Genomic DNA, 23,517 nt, shown 5'->3' with positions numbered 1-23,517 from the left:
TCATAAGGTTTAGCCAGCAGGTTGTAATCTGCTAATATTCATGACATGCAGCATTTTAATTCAGCATTATTTTAAAGAATCTACACACATCTGTGTGAAATCTTGCTTGATCATACCCCCTTATCTCATCCTCTTGAGAGCATAACAATAAGAGTTTCCCACTGATGCTGGTTCTCAAAAGTATTGGTTTGTTTTGATTTCAGCATATGAGTGCTTTGCCCCGTCTTTAGCTATGTTACTATGGTTACAGATTGTCTGTTTTAGAGTACTTGCTATTGCTTAACCAGCTTCACACATGAATATATTTCCTACAGTCAGGGCAGAAAGAATTTGTTTGTGTATGCTTTGATAACAACTGTAATTGGTAAACATGACACAGTCTTAATTCAGGTTTTTTTTTTATGCAGCAGGATTTTTCACTGACAGTTTTTCACTATCCTGTGAAAACTTATTGAGTTGAGAAATCCCTGGAGAACTGATTGGAATGGCACCATGTTTAACCTTGTAGTGTGTGTTTCGTCCCGGTGGGTGATGCTTGCTAAAGAGTGGAGCTCCCGCTCATTCTTGCTTGATCCCTCTCTCTTGCACATTCTCTTAATTTTCTTGCTCTCATTTTCTGGTTTGCGTGTGAACAGTGCTCTGTATTCTCTTGGGCCAACAGGCTCTTCACAGTAGCTGAAGCTTTTTGTAAACACTGAGGGAAAGCAGACAGAGAGGAGGAGGAACAAATAAACAGCGTCTCTAATGAGGTGGAGATGTGAACCAATCCAAACTACTGCAGACGCCTCTCACTTTCTCTGGGGTTGTGCAAACAAACTCAGCCACAGGCAAAAGAAACTCTGACATCTAAACAAATGTGTAGAAGGCACATAGCAGTGTGATGAATTTCTCCCCAATTTTATATTCATTGCAAGACAGAGTGCTGGTGATGTTTGTTGAAGCAAAACATCAAAAATGTAGGGAGTGAGGTGCATGTTTTATTTTTAACTCTGTCATTTACTCTGTAGGGTTTGTACATCTTGTTCAGATTATTATAAACGTCCGTCTTGACAGATGTTCTCTTTCTAAAAAAACTTATGCAAGGTTTATTTTCTGTGCCTTTCTTTCATTTTCTTTTTTTTTTTATTTTCATTATTCAGCTGAAGAATTGTCTTTTTTGTTCTCTTTTTATCTCTTTTCCAGCTTGCTTTAAATTGATATTTCTGGCTGTCCTGATAAATCTGTATATTGTCTAGTATTAATTAGAATTAATATCATGTTGCTCAGACAGTTGGTGGCATGCCTAAAACTCTGGTACACAGTGTTTTGGCTTCCTTTGGACATGTAGTAAACATGACTCTTGCAGAGCGCTGCAGCACTAGTGGGACGTTAGAATTTCAGGTATAAATTCTTGTACTGGAGTCTATGGCCTCTTTTATGAGCTCTTGCAAGCTTGTCATTGGATGTGAACTGCAGATCTGTATTATGTGAAGAATGCTTTCCTGAGCTCATGACTCCAGAGTGGAGGAAAAAAAAGACTGCTTAGTGTTCACTCCACCTCTAACTCTTTCAGGACTTGATGGTTAATGTCCTTGCTAAATTATGTATTTGTAATTCTCCTGAAATTTCTTTTAAATGTATTAAATATGCATGAATATGCATGTTAGATATTGTGTTTATATTTATATAGCCTGCATTATGTGGAGTACTTAGTTGTCTCCCTCCCCTCTTGCAGAGACATCAAGCCAGACAACATTCTGTTGGATGTGAATGGGCACATTCGGTTGGCAGATTTTGGCTCCTGCCTTAAGCTCATGGAGGATGGAACGGTAAGGATGGCCAATGTCCCATTGTTCTAAATCCTAATCTTTAATCAGAATATTTAGTTATAGAATAAAAAGTGAGAACTTTGTAATGAGGCGTTCATGTTGCTATTCTTGAGCTCAGCTCTATAGCAGAGCAGGAACGTGAATCTCATCATTGAACAGGCGTCTCTAGGTAATTATTTTAGACCAAGAGCCTCTTACTTGGTGTCGGCAAGTTTAGACTTCAGTTTGAGTTTGAGTATCAGGGAAATGGAGAGAAATAAAAAGTATATGCACGTAGAATAGGCGTGGGCAATGTCTAAAAATTATTAGCACAGTATTTTCTAGATTATCAGTTATATTCTAGTCATTACAGCAGAGTGTGTCTAGAACACCACTATAGGTGCATGTGGGAAACCTAGAAGTTTTATATTCACACTGTATGGAACATGGTTAGAATTTTCTTCAGATGATATTCTGAGAAACTCCCAGCATATACCAGTGGTACATGTATTGTAACTTAATGATCTAGTTATGCTCTGTGCTTTAACAGTAAAGGGAATTAAACATTACATGTACATATTATTTAATATTTAACGTTAAACAGTTTGATAAAAAAAATCCATTCAGTTTTTCCCAACACATGGATAATTGCCGGTGAAGCATTGTCATCAGGTTTCCTGTCACTCAGTTCTGATCACAGAAAAGCTTATAGTGAAGTAATTTATCACGACAATGATAAAATATATTGTCATATTGCAAAGGCTTAATTAGAGGTGGAAGGTATGGCAAAAAATAAAATACTGTGATACTTAAATAAATTTTCATGATATGCCACAATATTTTTAAAAATACCATTGAACTGTTGATATCCACAGCATGTTCAAAAAACCATATTGAAACAATTTAGCATGATAATGATATATTGTCATATTACCCAGTCCTTCCCCTGATTACAAATGTTTCCTTCTATTTCCTTTACTATATTATAAAGCAAGAAATTGAATTTGAACCACTTCATACATTGAGAGAGACTTTTTATGCAAACCAAATCTCTCAAGTACAGTATGAAATTTGTATGGTTCCTCTGTCATAATTACCTGGCCAAGTCAGTGAAAAGTGATCCCAGGAAAAGACCACGAGTTGTGAAGGCAGTTTATATTCGTCTATAATAAATCTTGAGACATGTAGTTCAGTGCAAGACAGTAAGAAGTGTTCCTTATGACCTTTAACTAAGATTTGCTACTGTTTTTTTGGCACGTCACAGACAACTCGGCAGGATTTCCCCATTTCCCCCGACAAGACGAGTGTGAGTGCGTGCGTGTGTCTCAGCATGCTCACACGTGCGTGCTTAAAGCTGTTCACGTGTGTTTTTACAAGTGTGTGTGTACATGTAGAAGGACTGTATCACTGCAGGAGAAACGGCTAATTTGTTGCCTCACTTCAGCAAATTCTTCCAGCTGCACACATCTGCACAAAGGCTTCTCTCCAGCCGGCTTCCGCCTGCTCAGCCTGCTGATGTTCTGATGGGGAGCACCAAACACCCTGTCCTTCACCAGGGCTTCCTCTCTGACAACTATCTCTTTTCTCAGCTCACAGGGCTGGCTGCTCTTTGAGAGTTTATCTTGTGAAAAGACACTCACAGTAGTGTGAAACACATTTTTTCCGGAGGCCAGGCATGGTTCTGCTGGTTGTGTTCAGTGTGAGAGCATGAACCACCATGCTTCAGCACATTTGCATTTCATTGTGATGACCTATGTGGAAACAGAGAGGCATTCCTGAGCACTGATTATTTCAAAGCTCAGAAAGAGCTGAGAACTACCCTTTTTTAGCATTACCCACTGAGCTTATGATGAAATCTGGTCAGATGTGCTCTTAGACACAGGGGCTTTTGTTTGTTTCCCTGTTGTCATTGACAGCAAAGAGCTCATTTGATGGACTGTACACAATAACACCTGGTGTTATGTAAATGACCCCATCTTCTGTAATTCTGCCTCTGTCAATCAAGGCAGATTTTTGTCTCTGTGCAAAGTTTAGTGCTCAGGTACCCTTTCTTTGGATTATAATGTCATTAACAACATTATAACGTAGAGAAGAAAAGAGTATGAAATTCCAGGGAAAGTCTTCATGAGGTGTCTCGATATGTGCTTTTTTGATGTTTTTCCTTTGCTGCAACATGGTGCTGATGGTGTATGTTACCTTTTAGGTGCAGTCCTCTGTGGCAGTTGGCACTCCAGATTACATCTCTCCAGAGATCCTGCAGGCCATGGAGGATGGCAAGGGCAAGTATGGCCCTGAGTGCGACTGGTGGTCTCTGGGCGTCTGTATGTATGAAATGCTGTATGGGGAAACTCCTTTTTATGCCGAATCCCTGGTGGAGACTTATGGCAAGATCATGAACCACAAGGTAAGGAGTTAGTATAGGGTTTGGAAATTGTATTAGTAACCATCATTGTATTAGTAACATGGTCTCCCTCTTGCAAGTAGCCATGAATTAAAACACTGCCTTACATTATTTTAGGAGCGGTTCCAGTTCCCTGCTCATGTCACAGAAGTTTCTGAGAATGCCAAAGATCTGATCCGCAGACTCATCTGCAGCAGAGAGCACCGACTGGGCCAAAATGGTATCCAGGACTTCAAGCAGCACCTCTTTTTCTCCGGCATTGACTGGGACAACATCCGCAACTGTGACGCACCATATATCCCAGAAGTCAGCAGCCCCTCAGACACTTCCAACTTTGATGTGGAGGATGACTGCCTCAAGAATTCGGTGGGATATTTTTTTTTTACTTTGTCAACCAACCTTGTTGCATTTTTCACCCTTAATAGGTGAACTATAAGAACATTTCAGTACAGTTTGTCATGCTTGCATATTAATGATTATTTATCATCAATAATCAAAACGTGAGTTAAGAGGTGTTTCTGAGTTACCAAATATTTTGCTCTAGACCTTTGTGTATTAGAGCTAAATTAGAGATTTTTTTTCCATTTTCAGGAGACAATGCCTCCTCCTTCTATAACAGCCTTCTCTGGACACCACCTTCCATTTGTTGGCTTCACCTACACCAGCCAGTGGTAAGGTCTCAGCACACAATGGCCTCCAATTTACATTTACGGCATTTGGCTGACGCTCTTATCCAGAGCAACTTACAATTTGATAATTTTACACAATTATGCGAAGGTAGTGTTAGGAGTCTTGCCCAAGGACTCTTGTAGGGTGTTTACCCAGGTGGGGGATTGAGCCCTAGTCTACAGCGTAGAAGGCAGAGGTGTTACCCACTATACTACACCAACCCACTCCAATGTTTTCTTGACAAAACTTGTTGAATGTGTATATTTTAATCAAATCCTGCCTGGATTGTGAAACATGCTGTTTGCTATGTTGGCATGTGACTTAGAGAACTTGTAGTGTCTGTTTAAAAGTCAGAGTAACACAATGTTTAAAGCAAATAGAGCTATGAACAGAATACTTATCGTAGATAGTCACAGAAAGTCCTCATTTGGTGAAAAAAAACAACGCTGTCAGAGCTGAGATTGTGCCATGATTCTCATGGGAATGTGAGCAGAATTTCTCTGTTGTTTGCATTAATCTCTCTGACCTCATTAGCTTGGGCTGCTATCATTGATTTCCCCAGATTAGCATCCCTACTTATGAAGTGTCTGCTAGACTGGAACACTAGATTGTGTTTCGGCAGTTTATTGGTATTCGTGGGGTTCCATATTGGCTCCCTGTCCATATTGGTGGTGGTTTAGCAGTTTTTCTTTTGGAAATGCTCTAGTTTGGTAATGCAGTCTTCTTCACAGTGAGATCTTATACAACACTCTTGTCTTTGATTTCAGAAATGAGTAACAATTTACTCTTTCCACTAAACTGCTGGGAAGCTGAGCAAGTTTTACATATATGGTGTATTCCAGAGGTATTCTGGGCATAGAATACAGTTGCTAGGCTATGAAGGACCAACAGTGCTGCATCTCTAGTCAGATAAGAACCAAAGACAGAAGCAGCTAAAGAGTGACCTTACCCTGAATTTTTATCTATTTTTCTCCTAACAGATGACATAACACCATAATAGGTTTATTTTCTGGGATAACCCCCCATCCAGGAATTTTGATCTTGACCCATTCAAGGGGTTAATTAGGGGATCAGTATTTTGCACCTTGTGTATCACTTGGCCATTCTTACTGGTTTCCCCACACTAGCACCCATACTGGAGCAGCTGTCCTATAGATTCAGATAAAGCCATTTGGAAATTCTCTCAGTTTCTGCTATGGTGCTCTTTATCTGTAGCTTTGACAGACTCAGTTGTAGACACTCTTCAGAAGCAGAATCTTGTGCCTTGTGTTGGGCTTTTCCCACACTCTGTCTGATAGGGTTACCTTGAGTGTAGCACTAACTACAAAATCTTACTGCATGTAGTGGCACTATGGCTGGTTTCCTTTGTAGCTTGTGTACTTTAACACATACATTGTTGTACAGGAAGATTCACTCGCATCCTAACTCCTGTTAGGATGAAGCAGTCTGAACCAAAAAATACACTACATACCTTGACGAATCTGTAATCGATTGCATTACATGCGATACAGTGATCTCTGTTTTCTGCCAGACACATGGGGTACGGGGGTATGCACCTGGAAGTTGCAAACAGCTGTCCGGCGCCTACCTCCTCGCTCTGACTCAGGGGCATATCAACTTGTTCGAATCTCCATATACTGAGGAGCATATTGCAAGTTGTTTCATTCAGATAGCTTCCTCCTGGCGTGAGTTACTACGGAATATGTGGGGCCTCTTTCAAATGAATCTCCCTGTACTACACTTAACTTCTTGGCTCTATTGGGGCCGTGACACATTGCTTACTTATGGTTAACTTGTTGTAGTTGTTTCCATCGCACAAAAGGTAATTGATTAACCTTTCTGGTTATTATTGTAGCTGTGGCATTTAAGTATGCTTTATCAGATAAGTATATTGCTTGTTTGCTTTAGGGATTTCTCTGTTGAAATGAAGTCTTCTCACTTGGCATGTAGGTCATTTGTGTGGTGTGCATATCTATCTTGTAGAATGAATGGAGGTCGCTGTCTGGTCACTGTGCTGATATTATTTCTATGCACTGTGTGGGTCTAAAAGGCAATGTCCCGGCAGTTGTTCATGCAGTGCTGGCACTGCACATTCTCCAGGTTCTACACAGTCAGTGTGGCCTTATCTTATGCTGTAAACTCAGCAGTGCTACCTGCAACTGCCTCAGCTGCACTCTAGATGAGTCCTTTCAGCTCCACATCTGGCAGTCAGAAGGAGTGAGACAGAATGCTTATTGTATTGTAACTGTGTTTTGATGATTTCCAGATGGCCAGAGTTATCAGTCATTCACAATCTGTAATAAGATACCTGAAATACACATTTTCTTGAGCAGCTTATTTGTATTGCTGACTTTATTAAACATCACGCTAATTCACTTTGCAGGTACAAGGTATGCTTACAGCCCTCACACCCTCAACCTCTGGGAACTTGGACAACTATAGTTTTATCTAATGTTCTAAACAAAGACAGTGATTGATTTGCAGCAGTAATGATTGTGCTGTGGCAATTTTGTTATCTTTGGTCGTTCTTTACCAAAATAAAGAAGAGGCCTTTGTTGATCAGACATTCAGGCTACTTCTGAAACGATGTGGCTTGACACAACATGACGGTGACTGTGAGTTTCACCTCTGATCACTGTTCCTCCAGCTCTCTGTCAGACCGTGGGTGCCTTCTGCGTGAGTCCATAGCGCCTGTGCAGATGGATGTGTGTGTGCAGCGTAGTTTGGAGGAGAGTCTGGCCACTGAGGCATACGAGAGGAGGATCCGCCGTTTAGAGCAGGAGAAGCTGGAGCTCAGCCGCAAACTGCAGGGTCTGTCTCCCAGTCACAACTAAGCACATTAGTTCACATGAATAGCTGTTCGCAGTTAGCTGTTAACGACTTATCTTCAGTTTCCATTTGATTGCAGTGACTACTTTTTGAGCTGCTTTTTCAAGAAAGTTAGAGAGTTTTACTTTAATGAAGTTTATTTGAGGTTGTCCCTTGTTCACTCATGTTTATACTGTTTCTCAGAGTCTACTAAGACAGTGCAAGCTCTACAGTACTCCAGTGGAGATGGTCCTGTCTCTGCTAACAGGGAATTTGAGATACGAGGGCTGAAGGAGGAGATTGAGACTTTGAGGAAACAAATTGCAGGTACATGAAACTCCTGCCACATTGGTTATACCACTGGTATAGTATGTGCCCTGCAAAGTGGTAGAGCAGGGATGCATGTGCAATATCGCCTGATATTTCTCTTTTTCTCGTTTTTCTTTGCCTCTTTATGCTGTCCTTGGCCAATTTTTTTTATTTTTCTCTTTCCAGACTCTGGCCAGTTAGAGCAGAAGTTGGAACAGGCCAGTGCAGCCCGCAGGGATCTAGAGGAGGCCACTAAGCACATTCGCTCTCTAGAGAAGCAAATAAAGACATTGAAGCAGGAGAGAGAGGATATGCAGAAGGTACAGGTTTATGGTTACAAACATGTCACTCAGAATTGGCGTATTATGTGGCCCTTCTTAGGTCTGTGCTCTTTAACTACAATTAAGATATGCGTACTTTCACCAGACACTCTATGTAGTTTCTCTAAGTGTATACCATGTTTTATGATGATGACGACTAAAAATGATGACAGGCTTTATGAGCCTCTGCGTTTACTGAAGTGCTGGTCTGTTGTATTTGCAGGAGCTGTTGGAGTCTACAGAGAGGCAGAAGGCTCGGGCAAAGGACCTGAAAGAGGCAGACAGCCAGAGGAGGATGGCTATGCAGGAGTTCTCTGAGATGAGTGAGAAGGTGACAGAATTGCTCTCACACAAGCAGCGTCTCTCCCGCCAGCTCCGGGATAAGGAGGAGGAGATGGACGCGGTTAACCATAAGCTGGAGGCCCTTCGGCTTGATGTGCGTAAAGCGGAAAGGACAAGAAAAGAGGTGGGAATTAGCAGAAATGTTATGACTTTCACACTGTCATACCATTGTTTATCAGAGTTGTCAGAAATGTGCTGTTAAGCAAGCTTATGTGTGCTTGCGTCAGACGGAAACTCAGGCGGAGGAGCGAGCTGCTGAAGCCCAGAAAGAGAAGAAGCTGAGGGAGCGCAGTGAACAGTACAGTAGACAGCTGGAAGAGGAACTGGAGAGAATGAAGGTACATAAACACCTCCTCAGAGAATGAGGCCCATTGTTTTGTGTTGTGTTTATTGTATTATTGTTATGGTGTTGGATCCTTGCATTGATAAATGTTACACACAAAGTGAAACTGGGACATGATAAGTAAAGAAACTGAATATGAATACATCAGTCTTACTTAAGTGAATACTGTGTATGTAATCTGCTCCTCACTATACAACGAAGCAGCAAAAGCAGGCGGGTCGTTCTCCAGCTGCTGGGGCCCCCGAGCAGCACCAAGAACTGAGTAAACTGCGTGCAGACCTGGAGAAGAAGACAGTTTTCTATGAGGAGGAACTCTCTCGCCGTGACCTGCAGCACACCAGCGAGGTGAAGAACTTGAAGAAAGAGCTCCGGGATGCTGAGGCTCAGCAGGTCTCCCTAAAGAAAGAGATCATGATGCTGAAAGACAAGCTGGAAAAGACTCGCAGAGAGAGGTAAAACTGCTTTAATCTCAAAACCCTTTATTATTTGGAGATTTTTTTTCCTTTGATGCAAATGACTTTTGAAATTTGTTTAAAATTAATTTATAGGTTTAATGTGGGATAGATTAGTCATTGTGGATATGCCAGGTTCCCTTGACTGTTTTATTTAAGGTTTAAAAAGACATATCAATCTCTCACCCCACAGTCAAACCGAACGAGAGGAGTTTGAGACCGACTACAAGCAGAAGTATGAGAGGGAGCGGGTCCTGTTGACTGAGGATAACAAGAAACTCTCCAGTGAATTGGACAACGTGAGCATTTTGCCTATCTGTCTGTCCTTTTGTTTTGTTTTTTTTCATTTTTTCTTTCTTTCTTTCTTTCTTAGGTTTTCCCTTTTTCTTTCTCTTTGAGACACAATTTTCTGCTTCCTGCCTTCCCTGCTTTACTGCAAGGTCATATTACTCAAATCTAAATTCAGAACTTTATGCCATTTTGGTATGATCATAATGAACTAGGGCAAGTTCAAGGGCAGTGGCATGAAGTCTAATGAGGACAGCCAGTCTCTAGATGCTTTTTATTGAAGTCAAACATGAGCATTTCTTGTTCTAATTGTTCCAGGCATGCAAAACACATACAATAACTCATATAAAGCTTTTAAAGAGACTCTGTGTGATGCAGTATCCTCTCAGATAACCTGTATGCGCTCTCTGGTGGAATGCTCTGGCGTCTGAAATCCTGGCTGATGCTGCAGTAGATCAAAGAGAGCCAGCTCAGTGTGTACTGTCTTATTAGCTCCCGTAAATGGTGTCCTCTTACACCACCGCCGCCACCCCCCTCCTCAGCCTTTCTGCATCCTCTCATGGCTTATATTAGTGAGTCTCTCAAATCAAACAGTCTGTTTCACTCTCAAGTAAATGACATGGCCTTATACACTCACAAAAGAAGTCAAAGCGTTCTTGGACAAGGTTCTGTCAACTTTGGAAGAAAAGGAAACCAACAAAATCCGAAAAAATTGGCTCCTGTAAGTGAGATTGTATGGTTTTGTAAAACAAAAAAAGACTTTTTCGGATCCCTTAGAAAAATGCTGTAATGTAGCTCTTGATTGAGGAAAAAAAGAAACACAACCCCTCTCTAAAGTCTTTCGCTGCTTTGAAAGATGTGTGCCTGCCAGCATGTTCTTGGGAATTCATCAGTAGCCTCAGCTTGTGTAAGCACAGTGAATATGCTAAGAAACATTGGAATTTGAAAAAAAAAAACATGCACCCTCCTCTGTTCAGAACCACTGCAGGGGTTCAGAGCATGTGTCAGAGTGCACTTAAAACATGAAATGTTTGGAAAAATTTGTCATAATCACAGTGTGGTGGAAAACCTCACTAGCCCTTGAGGTAAACACAGAATCCTCTGAATTCCTAAGTCGTTGCGGCCAGCTAACAGACGTGTTTACAGCAGATAGGCCGAACCGTGACTCTACAGACTCATGTTTATGAATGAGAGTACGGCTGGGAGAGATCAGGGGTTTAGGGGAGTGCCTGCTATGCTCACCTTCCTTAGTGAGCATAGCGCATTACGGTGGTTCCATCCCCTCTTTTCTCTCTCTGTCTCTCTAGCATTTGATTATCCTCTTAAGGATGATTACTTCTCTGAACTGGTTGTGTGGATTATTTATTGTGTTCAGGGACTCAAACTGACAAGGTACTGTTAAATGAGGACTAGAAGTCCACATGGGTGCTTAAACAAGATTTATGAACCTCTCACATAAAGGTAATAGAAAGCAGGCTGATGTTGGCGATCACTACCTTTCCCAGATGTGTGTTCTTGCATCCCTGAGTCTGAGAGTATGTTAATATGTCCTTTACTTCCTTGTTTCCTGGTGAAGTATCTTCTGCTTTATAGTCTGCAAGGTCATGCATTTCCCTTGTGGATAATGCGGTTCTGCTGGGCTTGCTTCCTTTGGGCTACTGCTGAAGTTTACTTTATTGCGCCTATAGACCATATCCACATCCCTGAGGTTCTAATAGTATCGAGCCATTTCTTACTTGAGGTAACAATGTTTTGCTGACTCAAAGCAGTCAGTGCTCTTAATGTACTCTTTGTAGTCCTGAAGCTATAAGGTACCCTGTGCACTTAAAAGAAAAAAAAACATTACTGATGTTGCCATTTGTATTTAGAGGTATAATTGTTACTGAAGACATTTAAAGTATCTTTGTAATATCTTATTCATTTGTGTATGTCCCTGTATAGTTGGCAACTTCGTATGAAAAGCTGAGCTGTAGTCACAAGCAGCTTGAGGAGGAAATGAGAGAGCTGGCAGATAAGAAAGAGAGTGTGGCCCACTGGGAGGCCCAAATCACAGAGATCATCCAGTGGTGAGTGACACAAAGATTGGTACACTAAAGCTCTTTGGAAAGTAGTCTTTGGCAGTTGAATACTTTTTCCTGCTAAATCAGGCAGTATAGTTTCATAATGTCATCTAGTGGTAGTGAATGGTAATGCAGTTTTGAAACCATGGTCTGCAGGGTGAGTGATGAGAAGGATGCGCGGGGCTACCTCCAGGCTCTGGCCACCAAAATGACTGAGGAGTTGGAGGGCCTGAGGAACACAAGTCTTGGTGCCCGATCTACGGTAGGATCTTGGGTTCAATTTTAATAAAATAATTTTGAGCCACTTTTTTTCTTTGTTCAAGAACTGCAGGACCTGTGAGGTTTTTGCATGTGTAGTGACAGCATGTATTAACCACATTCCGGTGCTTATGGTAGGACATGCCATGGAAGATGCGGCGCTTGGCTAAGCTGGACATGTCTGCGCGTCTGGAGCTGCAGTCTGCCCTGGATGCAGAAATCCGAGCAAAGCAAACCATTCAAGATGAACTCAACAAAGTCAAGGCTGCCAACATGGCCACAGAATGGTAAGTACCAGTTTCAAGATTTTGTAGTCACTTGTAATGCAAATTTGCTTCTTTAGGATTTTAGGAATCCAGTGGGAAGCACAAATGAAGTGTGCAGTTTTGTTGTTTAAATATTAGTGCATTATAAGAGATTCTGAGTTCCACAGTCATAGACAGCTTTCACTGCCTTTTAATGATTATTTGCTCTCCCTCAGCAAACTCCAGGAATCTGAGAAGAAGAACCAAGAACTGCACGTAGAGATTGAGAGACTGAAACGTGAAACGGATGATCTGCGTATGTCTAAGGGTAAACTCAACCACTTGCTTATCACAGGTTCTTGAGACTTTCAGCCTCTCGGACTATATTGTTTTGACCTAGAACTTTTTTGCTTGCTTTATATGAAGCCATGTTCTTTGTGTTACAGGCGTCAAGCACCAAGATTCGCAGAACTCTTTCCTTGCATTCCTCAATGCTCCAACTTCTGCCCTAGATCAGTTTGATGTGAGTACTGAGAAATGGTTGAGCTACCTAACTATAAACTTTTATTTTTAAACTGCCATCTTAATGTTGGTCTTGCAGGATTTTCTGGGTGCTTCTGCTGTTTACCCCCATTTTTGGATTTTAATCTGGTTGCTGTCTTTATATTTATGACCAACAAACAATGACCTAACTGGTTTTAGACATGCTGTAGTTGCAGTGTAGATTTTATATTTTCTGTAGTCACTCCCTGTATTTGTGATGTATACTTTCCATATTTGTTTTTGTTTGTACTGAAGCGATCCCCTGCCTGTGGCCCAGCCAGCAAAGGCAGACGTGTAAGCTCCCTTTTTATTGGTGGTGTATTGGGTGAAGTTAACATTCTCTTTACATTCTCTCTGGTGTATTCCCATTGGCAGTGTGATTTCTTTGTGCATTGTGTGGCCTTGATGCATGTCTCTGCATCCTCTTTCTGCATGGCACTGGATTTGCATTATTGTAACAACCATGTGGATCACAGAGTTGGGTTTATATACTGCCCATTCATTAGTAACTATCCACATCAGTTCTTTTTTATGCACATTTCACTGAGCTGGGATTCATTCTACATAATACACATTTTCTTGGTACAGTCTTATCACTGTCATCAGAACTTTGTACTTGATTGAGCCCTGATCTGGGCATTTGAGGCTTGTCTCAGTGCTGCATGTGTGAAGAAGTAACCATTTCATATGAATATAATATGATCAGGTTTTAGACTTTAGCTTAAGCAATGTTTGATCAATTAATCATTTGAAGTTTTTGGTTTTTGTTTTGACATTGTGACATTTAAAGACACAATCATTTATTTCTCTAGCTGTTTTCATTTTATTCAAATTGGTAGTGTATTTACTCTTGAAACCTTTTGAAACCTTATATTTTCTAAGTGCACATATACTGTTGTGGTTATGTTAAATTATTCCAAACATGATTGATGAGGGCAACATGCTCCTAACCATACACTTTAATTTCACATCACTTTTATATTTAGTTTTCTTAAATCAATGATTGTGGCTTTACTTGTCAGGCATAAGAATGCCAATTTCAACTGTTACTTGATAACTGGTATGCATTCACATGATTTGTTATACAGTGGTTGTTTTGAATGTCCACTATATAAGCATGCATTAGCTCCAAATGTGAAATGTTTGGCCACTGACTGGTTAGTAGTGCACTAAAGATTTGCCTAGGATTTTAGAGCTTATCGTGATCTTTAGGGCTTGTGTGTATGTAACACATTTATTTGGAGAAAAACAGGAGCAACAGCAGTTTGCATTTGAAATAGCGTTGTACAATACTTATTGCAGGTACAACATTTAAATCCTGGGAAAGTCTTAAGTATGATACCTTTAAGGTTACTGTCTTGTGTGTCTAATCTTGGTCCTCTTCTCTGCACGTCTAGATTGACTCCATTGATAACTTCAGTCTGTCAAACACACCATCAAGGGACGAGGACCGCAAGTCCCAGCTCATGGCCCGCTCTCGATCTCCTTCAACCACCAGTGATGTAGAGCCTCTCGAGGTATCCTTTAAACCTGCTTTGACACATTTGTGTGATATACGCCATTATAATCATTGTGTTTAATGTAAGAACTTGCTTTTTGTCTTCAGGGGGTGGATCATCCACAGAGAGATACAAAGACCTCTACCATGCGTTCTGGAGGATACAGTGGCACTGGCCTTGCCACACCTAAGGTATGGAGTTGTAATTTGCATCTTGTCCATAATGAAAAAGGTAATTAAAGTTGTCTGAATGACAAAAATAGAGCTTGTCACATTAATTGCGTTTCATTTAATTTCTGAATTTTTATTTATTTATTTATTTTATTTTATTTTTACTTTTTTCCATGTAGCCAAAAGCTCATCAGTTTGTGGTGAAGTCTTTCAACACTCCCACCAAGTGTAACCAGTGTACCTCTCTGATGGTGGGACTCATCCGACAAGGCTGTACATGCGAAGGTGAGGGATGCTGTAACCAGTGGAGCTCGGGCTTTGTTTTTGAAAATCACCAAGACAGTCATAACCCCTTTGACCTTCATATCTTTAAGGCCTTGATCATAACTGGTTGCTTGAGTGATTAAAACATTTTATGTGCCATAGCATATCATTAGTTACATCTGTCTTAGGGGTTGTAGTGAAATTTAAGACCAGCTCTGAGCACTCCTCCCATGAAAACACAAAATATTCATAATTTCTCAACAGAGCGGCATGAAGAGAACACTCTCACTCATTGTAAACTGCATTGGCATCAGCTGAAAAGCCATCAGACCTGTAGAGAGCAACATTTGAATTTAGTGTAAAAGAACGTTGAATTTGTCTTAAAGCAATAAGCCGAGAAGGATAAAGAAATTGTAATTATATCACTTTTTAAAGTGGGCAGTTAACAAAGCCCAGACAACTGTGATACCAGTAACAGTAAAGTAACAGATTATATATCAGTGTAATACAATTTAAAATAAACAATAAACAAAATAAAACTCATCCATTATACTTGTTTGATCAGTGTAATTTAACTGCATCCTACAGAACTTCTCATATTTTCCTTTCTCGACATATTTTTTCAAAAAATAATCAAACTGCATGTAATCAATAATGATCAAACTGCATGTATGAAAAATTAATGAAGGTTCTCACTAATGTTTACACTATTTAATGAAGGTTCTCACTATTGTTTACACTAGGCTGAGGGTAATGACATGCCATGCGGATGGGCTTCCTCACTCTTCCTGTTGGCTGTATGTGTATTGATAATGTATCTACAGTCAGATGACTGTCTGACTTTGAGAATGACACAAAACTAGGATTGTTGCTAGTTGTTCACAAAGCAGTCCTAGGCTAAGAGAATAATAAGACAGCTGTTGTTAGTAACCCTCATGAAGCTTTGAGAACCTAGCTATTGGTCTGCAGAAGATGTTTATGGATGTACTAGGGCTACTGCTTACTCATACTTCTCTTTCTTGCAGTCTGTAATTTCTCCTGTCATGTGACATGTGCGGACAAAGCCCCTGCAGTGTGCCCTATCCCTCAAGACCAAATGAAAGGGCCTCTGGGTATTGACCCACAAAAGGGCATTGGCACAGTTTATGAGGGACAAGTCAGAGTAAGGACCTCTGCTTCAAAATATTGTCTTTGTCTTTGCTTTTGCTCATAGAGTTAATTAGTGCAGGAACTCAGTTTCAACTGTGAAATCCTGTAATTGCCTCTCAGGTTCCAAAGCCAGCAGGGGTGAAGAAGGGCTGGCAGAAGGCCCTTGCTGTTGTGTGTGACTTTAAGCTCTTCCTTTATGACCTGGCAGAGGGCAAGGCTGCTCAACCCAGTGTAGTTGTCAGCCAGGTCATCGACATGAGGTCAGTCATCTGTCTGATCTAACTTTTACTGCTCCCTGGTGCTTTTATTTTTCCTAAGGGTTCTCTCTTTGCTGTAGGGATGAAGATTTCTCAGTCAGCTCAGTATTGGCATCTGATGTCATTCATGCCAGTAGGAAGGACATTCCCTGTATATTCAGGGTGGGTTTAATTATGCTATGCTTGAGTTTGAGTTTTTAATTAAACTAGAAAGTGTGTTACTGCTGGAGCCTCTGTATCTGGATTTTCATGCTTTGTCTGCATTTCAGAATATTATCTGTGCCTTGTTTGTTTGCTCAGTTATAATGCAGTTTCTGTGCTGTAGGTCACAGCATCTCAGCTGTCTGCCTCCAGCAGTAAAAAGTGCTCCATCCTAGTCCTAGCTGATAGTGATCAAGAGAAGAATAAGTGGGTGGGTGTGCTGAATGAACTTCATCGTCTCCTAAAGAAGAACAAGCTGAAGGAGCGCTTTGTCTACGTACCTAAAGAAGCTTATGACAGCACCCTGCCTCTCATCAAAACCACTCAGTCTGCTGCTATAATAGGTATTGCTTTAGTTAGGACACACTGACAGTAGTCAAGACACTGTCAAGCTTCTCACAAAGCTCATGTACAGAGCCTTTCTCAGTGTTTTTTGTTAGTGCTTTATCTCCAGTTAATTCTAACTAGAAAAAGCAACACTTGGCTAGTTGTTTGTTTGTTTATTTGAATTAATTTAGTCTACATTCCTCTGATGTCATTCTTTACAGATCATGAAAGGATAGCCCTGGGCAATGAGGAGGGGCTCTATGTTATCCATGTCACCAAAGATGGTAAGCATTGTGTCAGTTTTTAACATTGCATAACTGAAGGTGTGATAACTGCAGTTATGAATTGCATCTGCTTTCTCTTACAGAGATCATCAAGGTTGGGGATAATAAAAAGGTCCACCACATTGAGCTGATCCCTGCTGAACAGTTGCTGGCTGTCATCTCTGGCCGCAATCGTCATGTGCGTCTCTTCCCCATGGCGGCCCTGGACGACCGTGACACAGACTTCTACAAGCTCCCTGAAACTAAGGGCTGCCAGACCCTATTTTCTGGCACAATAAGACATGGAGCTCTCACCTGCCTTTGTGTGGCCATGAAGAGACAGGTCATCTGCTATGAGCTTAACAAGAGTAAGACGCGGCACAGGAAGTTAAGGGAGCTCCAGGTGCCTGGTGTGGTGCAATGGATGGCTCTGCAGGGGGACAAGCTGTGCATAGGTTACCAGGCTGGATTTCTGCGCTACAACTTGCAGGGAGACGGACCCCAAACAAACCTACTGCATCCAGAGGATCACACTCTGGCTTTCATTGGGCAACTGGGCCTAGATGCACTGTGTGCTGTGGAAATCTCCACTAAAGAGCTTCTCTTGTGCTTCGGCAGTATTGGAGTTTACGTGGACTGCCAAGGCAGGCGCTCACGCCAGCAGGAGCTCATGTGGCCAGCTGTGCCAACTGCCTGTTGTAAGTGCTGTGCACACTGATACCATGGTGAACTCTCAGCAGTTCAACTTACCTCTATTAGAGGTGTTCAAGATGTTGACAAAGATTTTTTTTTGTTTTGCTTTCTACAGGTTATAATGCACCTTACTTGTCAGTATACAGTGAGAATGCTGTGGATGTTTTTGACGTGAACACTATGGAGTGGATTCAGACAATTCCTCTTAAAAAGGTAGATGTGTAGCACATGTATGTTGCGCAACTTAGGACTGAACAAGTCTTAGCCATGTGATCATTAGTTGGTACATATATTTGAGCATCAAAAAATTCTGGGTAAAAAGTGCAGGCTACATAATACACTTAAATAATACCTCATTGTGTACTCTGTAATGCATTGGTTGTGTTCTGTGATTTTAGGTTCACCCTCTAAATATAGATGGCTCTTTGAACCTACTGGGGCTTGAGACAGTGCGACTCATCTACTTCAAAAATAAGACAGCTGGTAAGATCCATAGCTGAATTTAATGCAAGAATTACTGTTGAATTCTAGCAATTAAATGTGATTAATATGCTACTATTACTGTAAAACATATTTCTGCACTTACTGTACATTTTATCAGCTCCATTTACCATATAGGTGCACTAACTGTAGTTCATCCGATTCTCTGCATAATTTATTCTCCTTTCAGCCTGTTCATCAATGGTCAGGACACAGCAGTGCTGCTGGAGATTTTAACACCTCAGTGTCGCTGCTGGACTGAGTATAGTCCACCAACTTAAAATATCCAGCCAACAGTGTCCTTTGTGCGGTACGCTCTGAAATTGAGATATTTGCAGAGTTCACATTTACAAGGTAGACCAACCAGGTAGATGTGTCTAATAGAGTGGACAGGGAGTGCTCCATTAGCACTAATTCATCTGATCCACTCATACAAGAGCAACACACACACACGCAACATGCCACCACTGTCAGAATCACTGCAGTGCTAAGAATGATCCACCACTCAAATAATACTTGCTTTGTGGTGGGCCTGTGGCGGTCCTGAACATTGAAGAAAGGGGGTTAACAAATTATGCAGAGAAAGAGATGAACTAAAATCTGTAATTGTAAAACTACACAGTGCACCTCTATGGTAAGTGGAGCTGATAGAATGTACAATGTAGAAAAAGGTAGCTGTATTTAATGAACTGGCTGGTCAGTGTATTTCCACACATGATGATGCACACTATTCCTAGGACAGAAATGAATATAAATTTAGAGCATATTATCCCTTCCTTATCCAAGCTCTGAGGAGCAGAAGTAGCTTACTGAGTGTAAGATAATGGCGTTGTTCTTGCTAATCAACTAATTAGATTGTTGTAATAGTAAGTCTGTACTGATAATGTCATCTGTTGCAGAGGGAGATGAGCTGGTGGTTCCAGAGACATCTGATAACAGCAGGAAGCAGATGGTACGCAGTATGACAAGTAAACGGCGCTTTTCTTTCAGAGTGCCAGAGGAGGAGAGGCTGCAGCAGCGGAGGTGATGAAACTTAACTGATCTATTAGACAAATCTAAGGTTTTACTGCACTGCCATGTACAATTCCCTGACCAGTGTGTAATATTATGTCATTTTTGTCACTTTGTACTTTTAGAGAGATGCTTAGAGATCCTGAGATGAGAAATAAATTGATCTCAAATCCAATTAACTTCAATCATGTCGTTCATATGGGCCCAGGAGATGGGATCCAAATACTTAAAGATTTACCAATGGTAAGACCAGTAAAATATTGTAGTTACATTCCCCCTTTCCTGCATCTTTCATGATTTTGCTGTCATGTCTGACCTTCATGATTTGAATATTGCATGCTGGGAATCACTCTTCCTTCCCCCCACTGTTCCATTTCTGATGAATTTGTCATACATCAGTCCTCAGTACAGATGAGGATGGCTTTTTTCCATCTCCCTTTCTGTTCCACCATCTCACTCTCACTTTGACTGCCATGCTCTCCTCAATCTTGTGCTATAGCCAGGGTCTCCTCTTCCCTCTCCCCACCTGCGCCTCATCTCTGCCCCTACCAGCTTTGAGCATGTCTATCACATGACTGTCACCTCTGCTGACAACTTCCTGTCCCAGGACTCCCCTCTCTCTTCCCATTCCCCATCTCTAAGCTCTGCCCCAGGGACCCCTGCCTCCATCTGCTCTCTGGTAGGACCAGGATCCTTCACATACATCATTTATCATAGACAGTGTGGGTGACCCATGTTTCATTTGATTGAACCTCCCTAAAAACTGTAACTCTTTACCTCATTCCATGCTATACAATAATTTATCTCTCCTGTTATTTAGGAAGTCATTTAAGTCATGATAGTGTGCTTAGGTATTTTTTAGCCTAAGAAATGCATTTCAAGTCACTTTTCTATGTACTGACCTCCTTTATATTGAATGCTCTTGTGCTGTGCAGAATGTGCGTCCTCAGGAGAGCCGTGGAGTACTGGGTGGCTCTGTCAGCATTCCCTCCATCAGCAAGGCCAGACCTGAGCCTGGACGCTCAATGAGTGCCAGCAGTGGCCTTGGCACACGTAAGTGCCGAAGCTTTAGTAGGGGAGGGCGATAGAAAGCTTGCCAGAGCTATATTAGAAATAATATGAGGCATTTCCTGAAACTAATAAGTTTCACAACCCTTTAAAAACAGCTCTTTAAATTAACTCAACTGAATCATGGACAGTGGTTCCACATGACTGAAATGAGCATTTTGAACAGAGAAAACCCGAATAAGAAATTAATTATAAGTATATACACTGCTCAAAAAAATAAAGGGAATACGACACAGTATAACTCCAAGTAAATCAAACTTCTGTGAAATCAAACTGTCCACTTAGGAAGCAACACTGATTGACAATCAATTTCACATGCTGTTGTGCAAATGGAATAGACAACAGGTGGAACTTATTGGCAATTAGCCAGACACACTCAATAAAGGAGTGGTTCTGCAGGTGGGGAGCACAGATCACTTCTCAGTACCTATGCTTTCTGGCTGATGTTTTGGTCACTTTTGAATGTTGGTGGTGCTTTCAAACTGGTGGTAGCATGAGATGGACTCTACAACCCACACAAGCGGCTCAGGTAGTGCAGCTCATCCAGGATGGCACATCAATGCAAGCTGAGGCAAGAAGGTTTGCTGTGTCTGTCAGCGTAGTGTCCAGAGGCTGGAGGTGCTACCAGGAGACAGGTCAGTACACCAGGAGACGTGGAGGAGGCCGTGGAGGGCAACAACCCAGCAGCAGGACCGCTACTTCCGCCTTTGTGCAAGGAGGAACAGGAGGAGCACTGCCAGAGCCCTGCAAAATGACCTCCAGCAGGCCACAAATGTGCATGTGTCTACACAAACGGTTAGAAACCGACTCCATGAGGATGGTATGAGGGCCCAACATCCACAGAGGGGGTTGTGCTCACAGCCCAACACCGTGCAGGACGCTTGGCATTTGCCAGAGAACACCAGGATTGGCAAATTCGCCACTGGCGCCCTGTGCTCTTCACAGATGAAAGCAGGTTCACACTGAGAACATGTGACAGACGTGACAGAGTCTGGAGACGCCGTGGAGAGCGATCTGCTGCCTGCAACATCCTTCAGCATGACTGGTTTGGCAGTGGGTCAGTAATGGTGTGGAGTGGCATTTCTTTGGAGGGCCGGACAGCCCTCCATGTGCTCACCAGAGGTAGCCTGACTGCCATTAGGTACCGAGATGAGATCCTCAGACCCCTTGTGAGACCATATGCTGGTGCGGTTGGCCCTGGGTTCCTCCTAATGCAGGACAATGCTAGACCTCATGTGGCTGGAGTGTGTCAGCAGTTCCTGCAAGATGAAGGCATTGAAGCTATGGACTGGCCCACCCATTCCCCAGACCTGAATCCGATTGAGCACATCTGGGACATCATGTCTCGCTCCATCCACCAACGCCACGTTGCACCTCAGACTGTCCAGGAGTTGGCTGATGCTTTAGTCCAGGTCTGGGAGGAGATCCCCCAGTAGACTATCCGCCACCTCATCAGGAGCATGCCCAGGCGTTGTAGGGAGGTCATACAGGCACGTGGAGGCCACACACAATACTGAGCCTCATTTTGACTTGTTTTAAGGACATTACATCAAAGTTGGATCAGCCTGTAGAGTGTTTTTCCACTTTAATTTTGTGTGTGACTCCAAATCCAGGCTTCCATTGGTTAATAAATTAGATTTCTGTTGATGATTTTTGTGTGATTTTGTTGTCAGCACATTCAACTTTGTACAGAACAAAGTATTCAATGAGAATATTTGATTCATTTAGATCTAGGATGTTATTTGCGTGTTCCCTTTATTTTTTTTAGCAGTGTATTATGTGTTTATATATTATGTCTATGTTAAACTACTGAAAGTAAGCAAAAGCAATATAATTATCATATTATTATATTATAATTTGACCCTATATCTAGCTAAATAAGCCTATACATTTAACAAAAGACTAGAAGGGTGATGTGCACATGAGGGAAGGTAGGCCAAGGTGGAAGACATCTCACAGAGTCAGAGTAAAACAACTAGGAAAGACATACCCAGTATGTAAATAGATGGTGCCAGGAGCCAGTAGAGAAATGAGTTTTACTCGGGCCAATTAAATTATTCATTTATTTTTTTTGATAGTCTCAAAAGAAGAGTGAACATTTTAAGAAGTAGTTAAGAGAATTGTTTCCACACCTGCTTACAAATGTGAAAATGAATCCCCTTTTAATGGTTCCTTTCCCTTGTAGGTTCATCTTCTCAGAATGGCAGTGCTCTAAGGCGAGAGTTTTCTAGTGGAAGTTATGGCTCCACCAAGCGACAGGCAATGACCTCACCCTCTGAGGGCTCACTCTCATCTGGTGGGGGTGTGGACTGCGGGGGTGATGCCCCCCTCTCCCAGTTTGACAGAGAGGTACGTAATGACGCAGTGGGGGCAGAGGCGGTCTTGAACTGACGTGTGTGCTATTGACATTTAGTAGATGCTGGTTTTAATGATTGCTAAATTATCAAACAAAATTTATCATTCTCAGTGTGTTACAGAACAGACTTCATAATTTATTTAAGTAGTGCGTTTTTTATGCATCTGTCTATGGAATCTCCTAAACTTGACTTTCAGAAAGCTGTTGACAGGTAAATGTTTTTCTACTCCTGGAGTACTCTGCTTGATTCTAATTTGCACTTGGCAGCAGTATTAGGTTACACTGGCAAAAAATTAGTGATTCATTTTGCTTGATTTAAATGAACATAATTTCCAATTTTGTGTGTGTGTGATGCATATATATATATATATATATATATATATATATATATATATATATATATATATATATATATATATATATATATATAATCTGACATTCTCTTGATGATATTTAATTAATGAAAATGATCAAGTGAACTTAATGCATTACTCAGTTCAGTGAATTTATTATGCTGGATTAGTTCACTGCTAGATAAATATTTGCTTTAAAGCACAGTATTGGTTTGAAACCATCCCTGTTATACATAGATAGGTCAAAGCATCCAATTCACACTCAAAAATCACTTTTTTTTTTTTTTTTAAAACAAAAGCTCTTTCTTTCCCACGCTAAATGCACGTAATGAGTGATGTGGCACCATGCCAAAGAATGAGAGCTGTTCTTCTACTAGCAAACCACACACACACACACACACACACACACACACACACTCTGTATCCTGTTCTGCCGCATGGTGTGTGGACTCCATTATGATATGTGGCCGATATGTGACTTTCTGTAGTGGCAGGCAGTTTCGCCCACAGGCAAGACCCCTGATGTGAAAAGGGCTTTAAGGACTCTGATTAGTAAGATAAAGGTAACAACTAGCAGCACAACATTTCCAAGCTAAACCTC

The 23,517-nt window shown here is 41.4% G+C and overlaps 1 protein-coding gene across 14 annotated transcripts in view; it reads left to right on the top strand.

The window, feature by feature from the left end:
• Positions 1-23,517, top strand: part of cdc42bpaa (CDC42 binding protein kinase alpha (DMPK-like) a) — a 57,870-nt gene that overhangs the window by 29,938 nt on the left and 4,415 nt on the right. The window contains exons 6-40 of one of the 14 annotated variants that reach the window (XM_017699866.2): positions 1,715-1,808; positions 3,052-3,093; positions 3,991-4,191; positions 4,306-4,554; positions 4,780-4,859; positions 7,505-7,668; positions 7,870-7,992; positions 8,161-8,294; positions 8,518-8,760; positions 8,864-8,974; positions 9,184-9,431; positions 9,625-9,730; positions 11,661-11,785; positions 11,936-12,041; positions 12,176-12,324; positions 12,519-12,610; positions 12,729-12,805; positions 13,081-13,119; positions 14,223-14,342; positions 14,432-14,515; positions 14,674-14,779; positions 15,784-15,920; positions 16,028-16,167; positions 16,245-16,326; positions 16,490-16,709; positions 16,914-16,976; positions 17,060-17,653; positions 17,764-17,861; positions 18,047-18,131; positions 19,028-19,151; positions 19,265-19,382; positions 19,639-19,818; positions 20,075-20,192; positions 22,393-22,556; positions 23,405-23,479. In XM_017699866.2, the coding sequence (XP_017555355.1) occupies positions 1,715-1,808; positions 3,052-3,093; positions 3,991-4,191; positions 4,306-4,554; positions 4,780-4,859; positions 7,505-7,668; positions 7,870-7,992; positions 8,161-8,294; positions 8,518-8,760; positions 8,864-8,974; positions 9,184-9,431; positions 9,625-9,730; positions 11,661-11,785; positions 11,936-12,041; positions 12,176-12,324; positions 12,519-12,610; positions 12,729-12,805; positions 13,081-13,119; positions 14,223-14,342; positions 14,432-14,515; positions 14,674-14,779; positions 15,784-15,920; positions 16,028-16,167; positions 16,245-16,326; positions 16,490-16,709; positions 16,914-16,976; positions 17,060-17,653; positions 17,764-17,861; positions 18,047-18,131; positions 19,028-19,151; positions 19,265-19,382; positions 19,639-19,818; positions 20,075-20,192; positions 22,393-22,556; positions 23,405-23,479 (4,891 nt within the window). Of the gene's footprint in view, positions 1-1,714; positions 1,809-3,051; positions 3,094-3,990; positions 4,192-4,305; positions 4,555-4,779; positions 4,860-7,504; positions 7,669-7,869; positions 7,993-8,160; positions 8,295-8,517; positions 8,761-8,863; positions 8,975-9,180; positions 9,432-9,624; positions 9,731-11,660; positions 11,786-11,935; positions 12,042-12,175; positions 12,325-12,518; positions 12,611-12,728; positions 12,806-13,080; positions 13,120-14,222; positions 14,343-14,431; positions 14,516-14,673; positions 14,780-15,783; positions 15,921-16,027; positions 16,168-16,244; positions 16,327-16,489; positions 16,710-16,913; positions 16,977-17,059; positions 17,654-17,763; positions 17,862-18,046; positions 18,132-19,027; positions 19,152-19,264; positions 19,383-19,638; positions 19,819-20,074; positions 20,193-22,392; positions 22,557-23,404; positions 23,480-23,517 lie in introns of all 14 variants that reach the window. The other 13 variants (XM_017699865.2, XM_017699870.2, XM_017699869.2 and 10 more) reach the window with 13 other exon arrangements.

This window comes from Pygocentrus nattereri, chromosome 10, assembly GCF_015220715.1.
Source record: "Pygocentrus nattereri isolate fPygNat1 chromosome 10, fPygNat1.pri, whole genome shotgun sequence".
NCBI lineage: Eukaryota > Metazoa > Chordata > Actinopteri > Characiformes > Serrasalmidae > Pygocentrus > Pygocentrus nattereri.
Note: the sequence above shows the minus strand (reverse complement) of the source record. Positions and strands in the feature narration are given on the sequence as shown.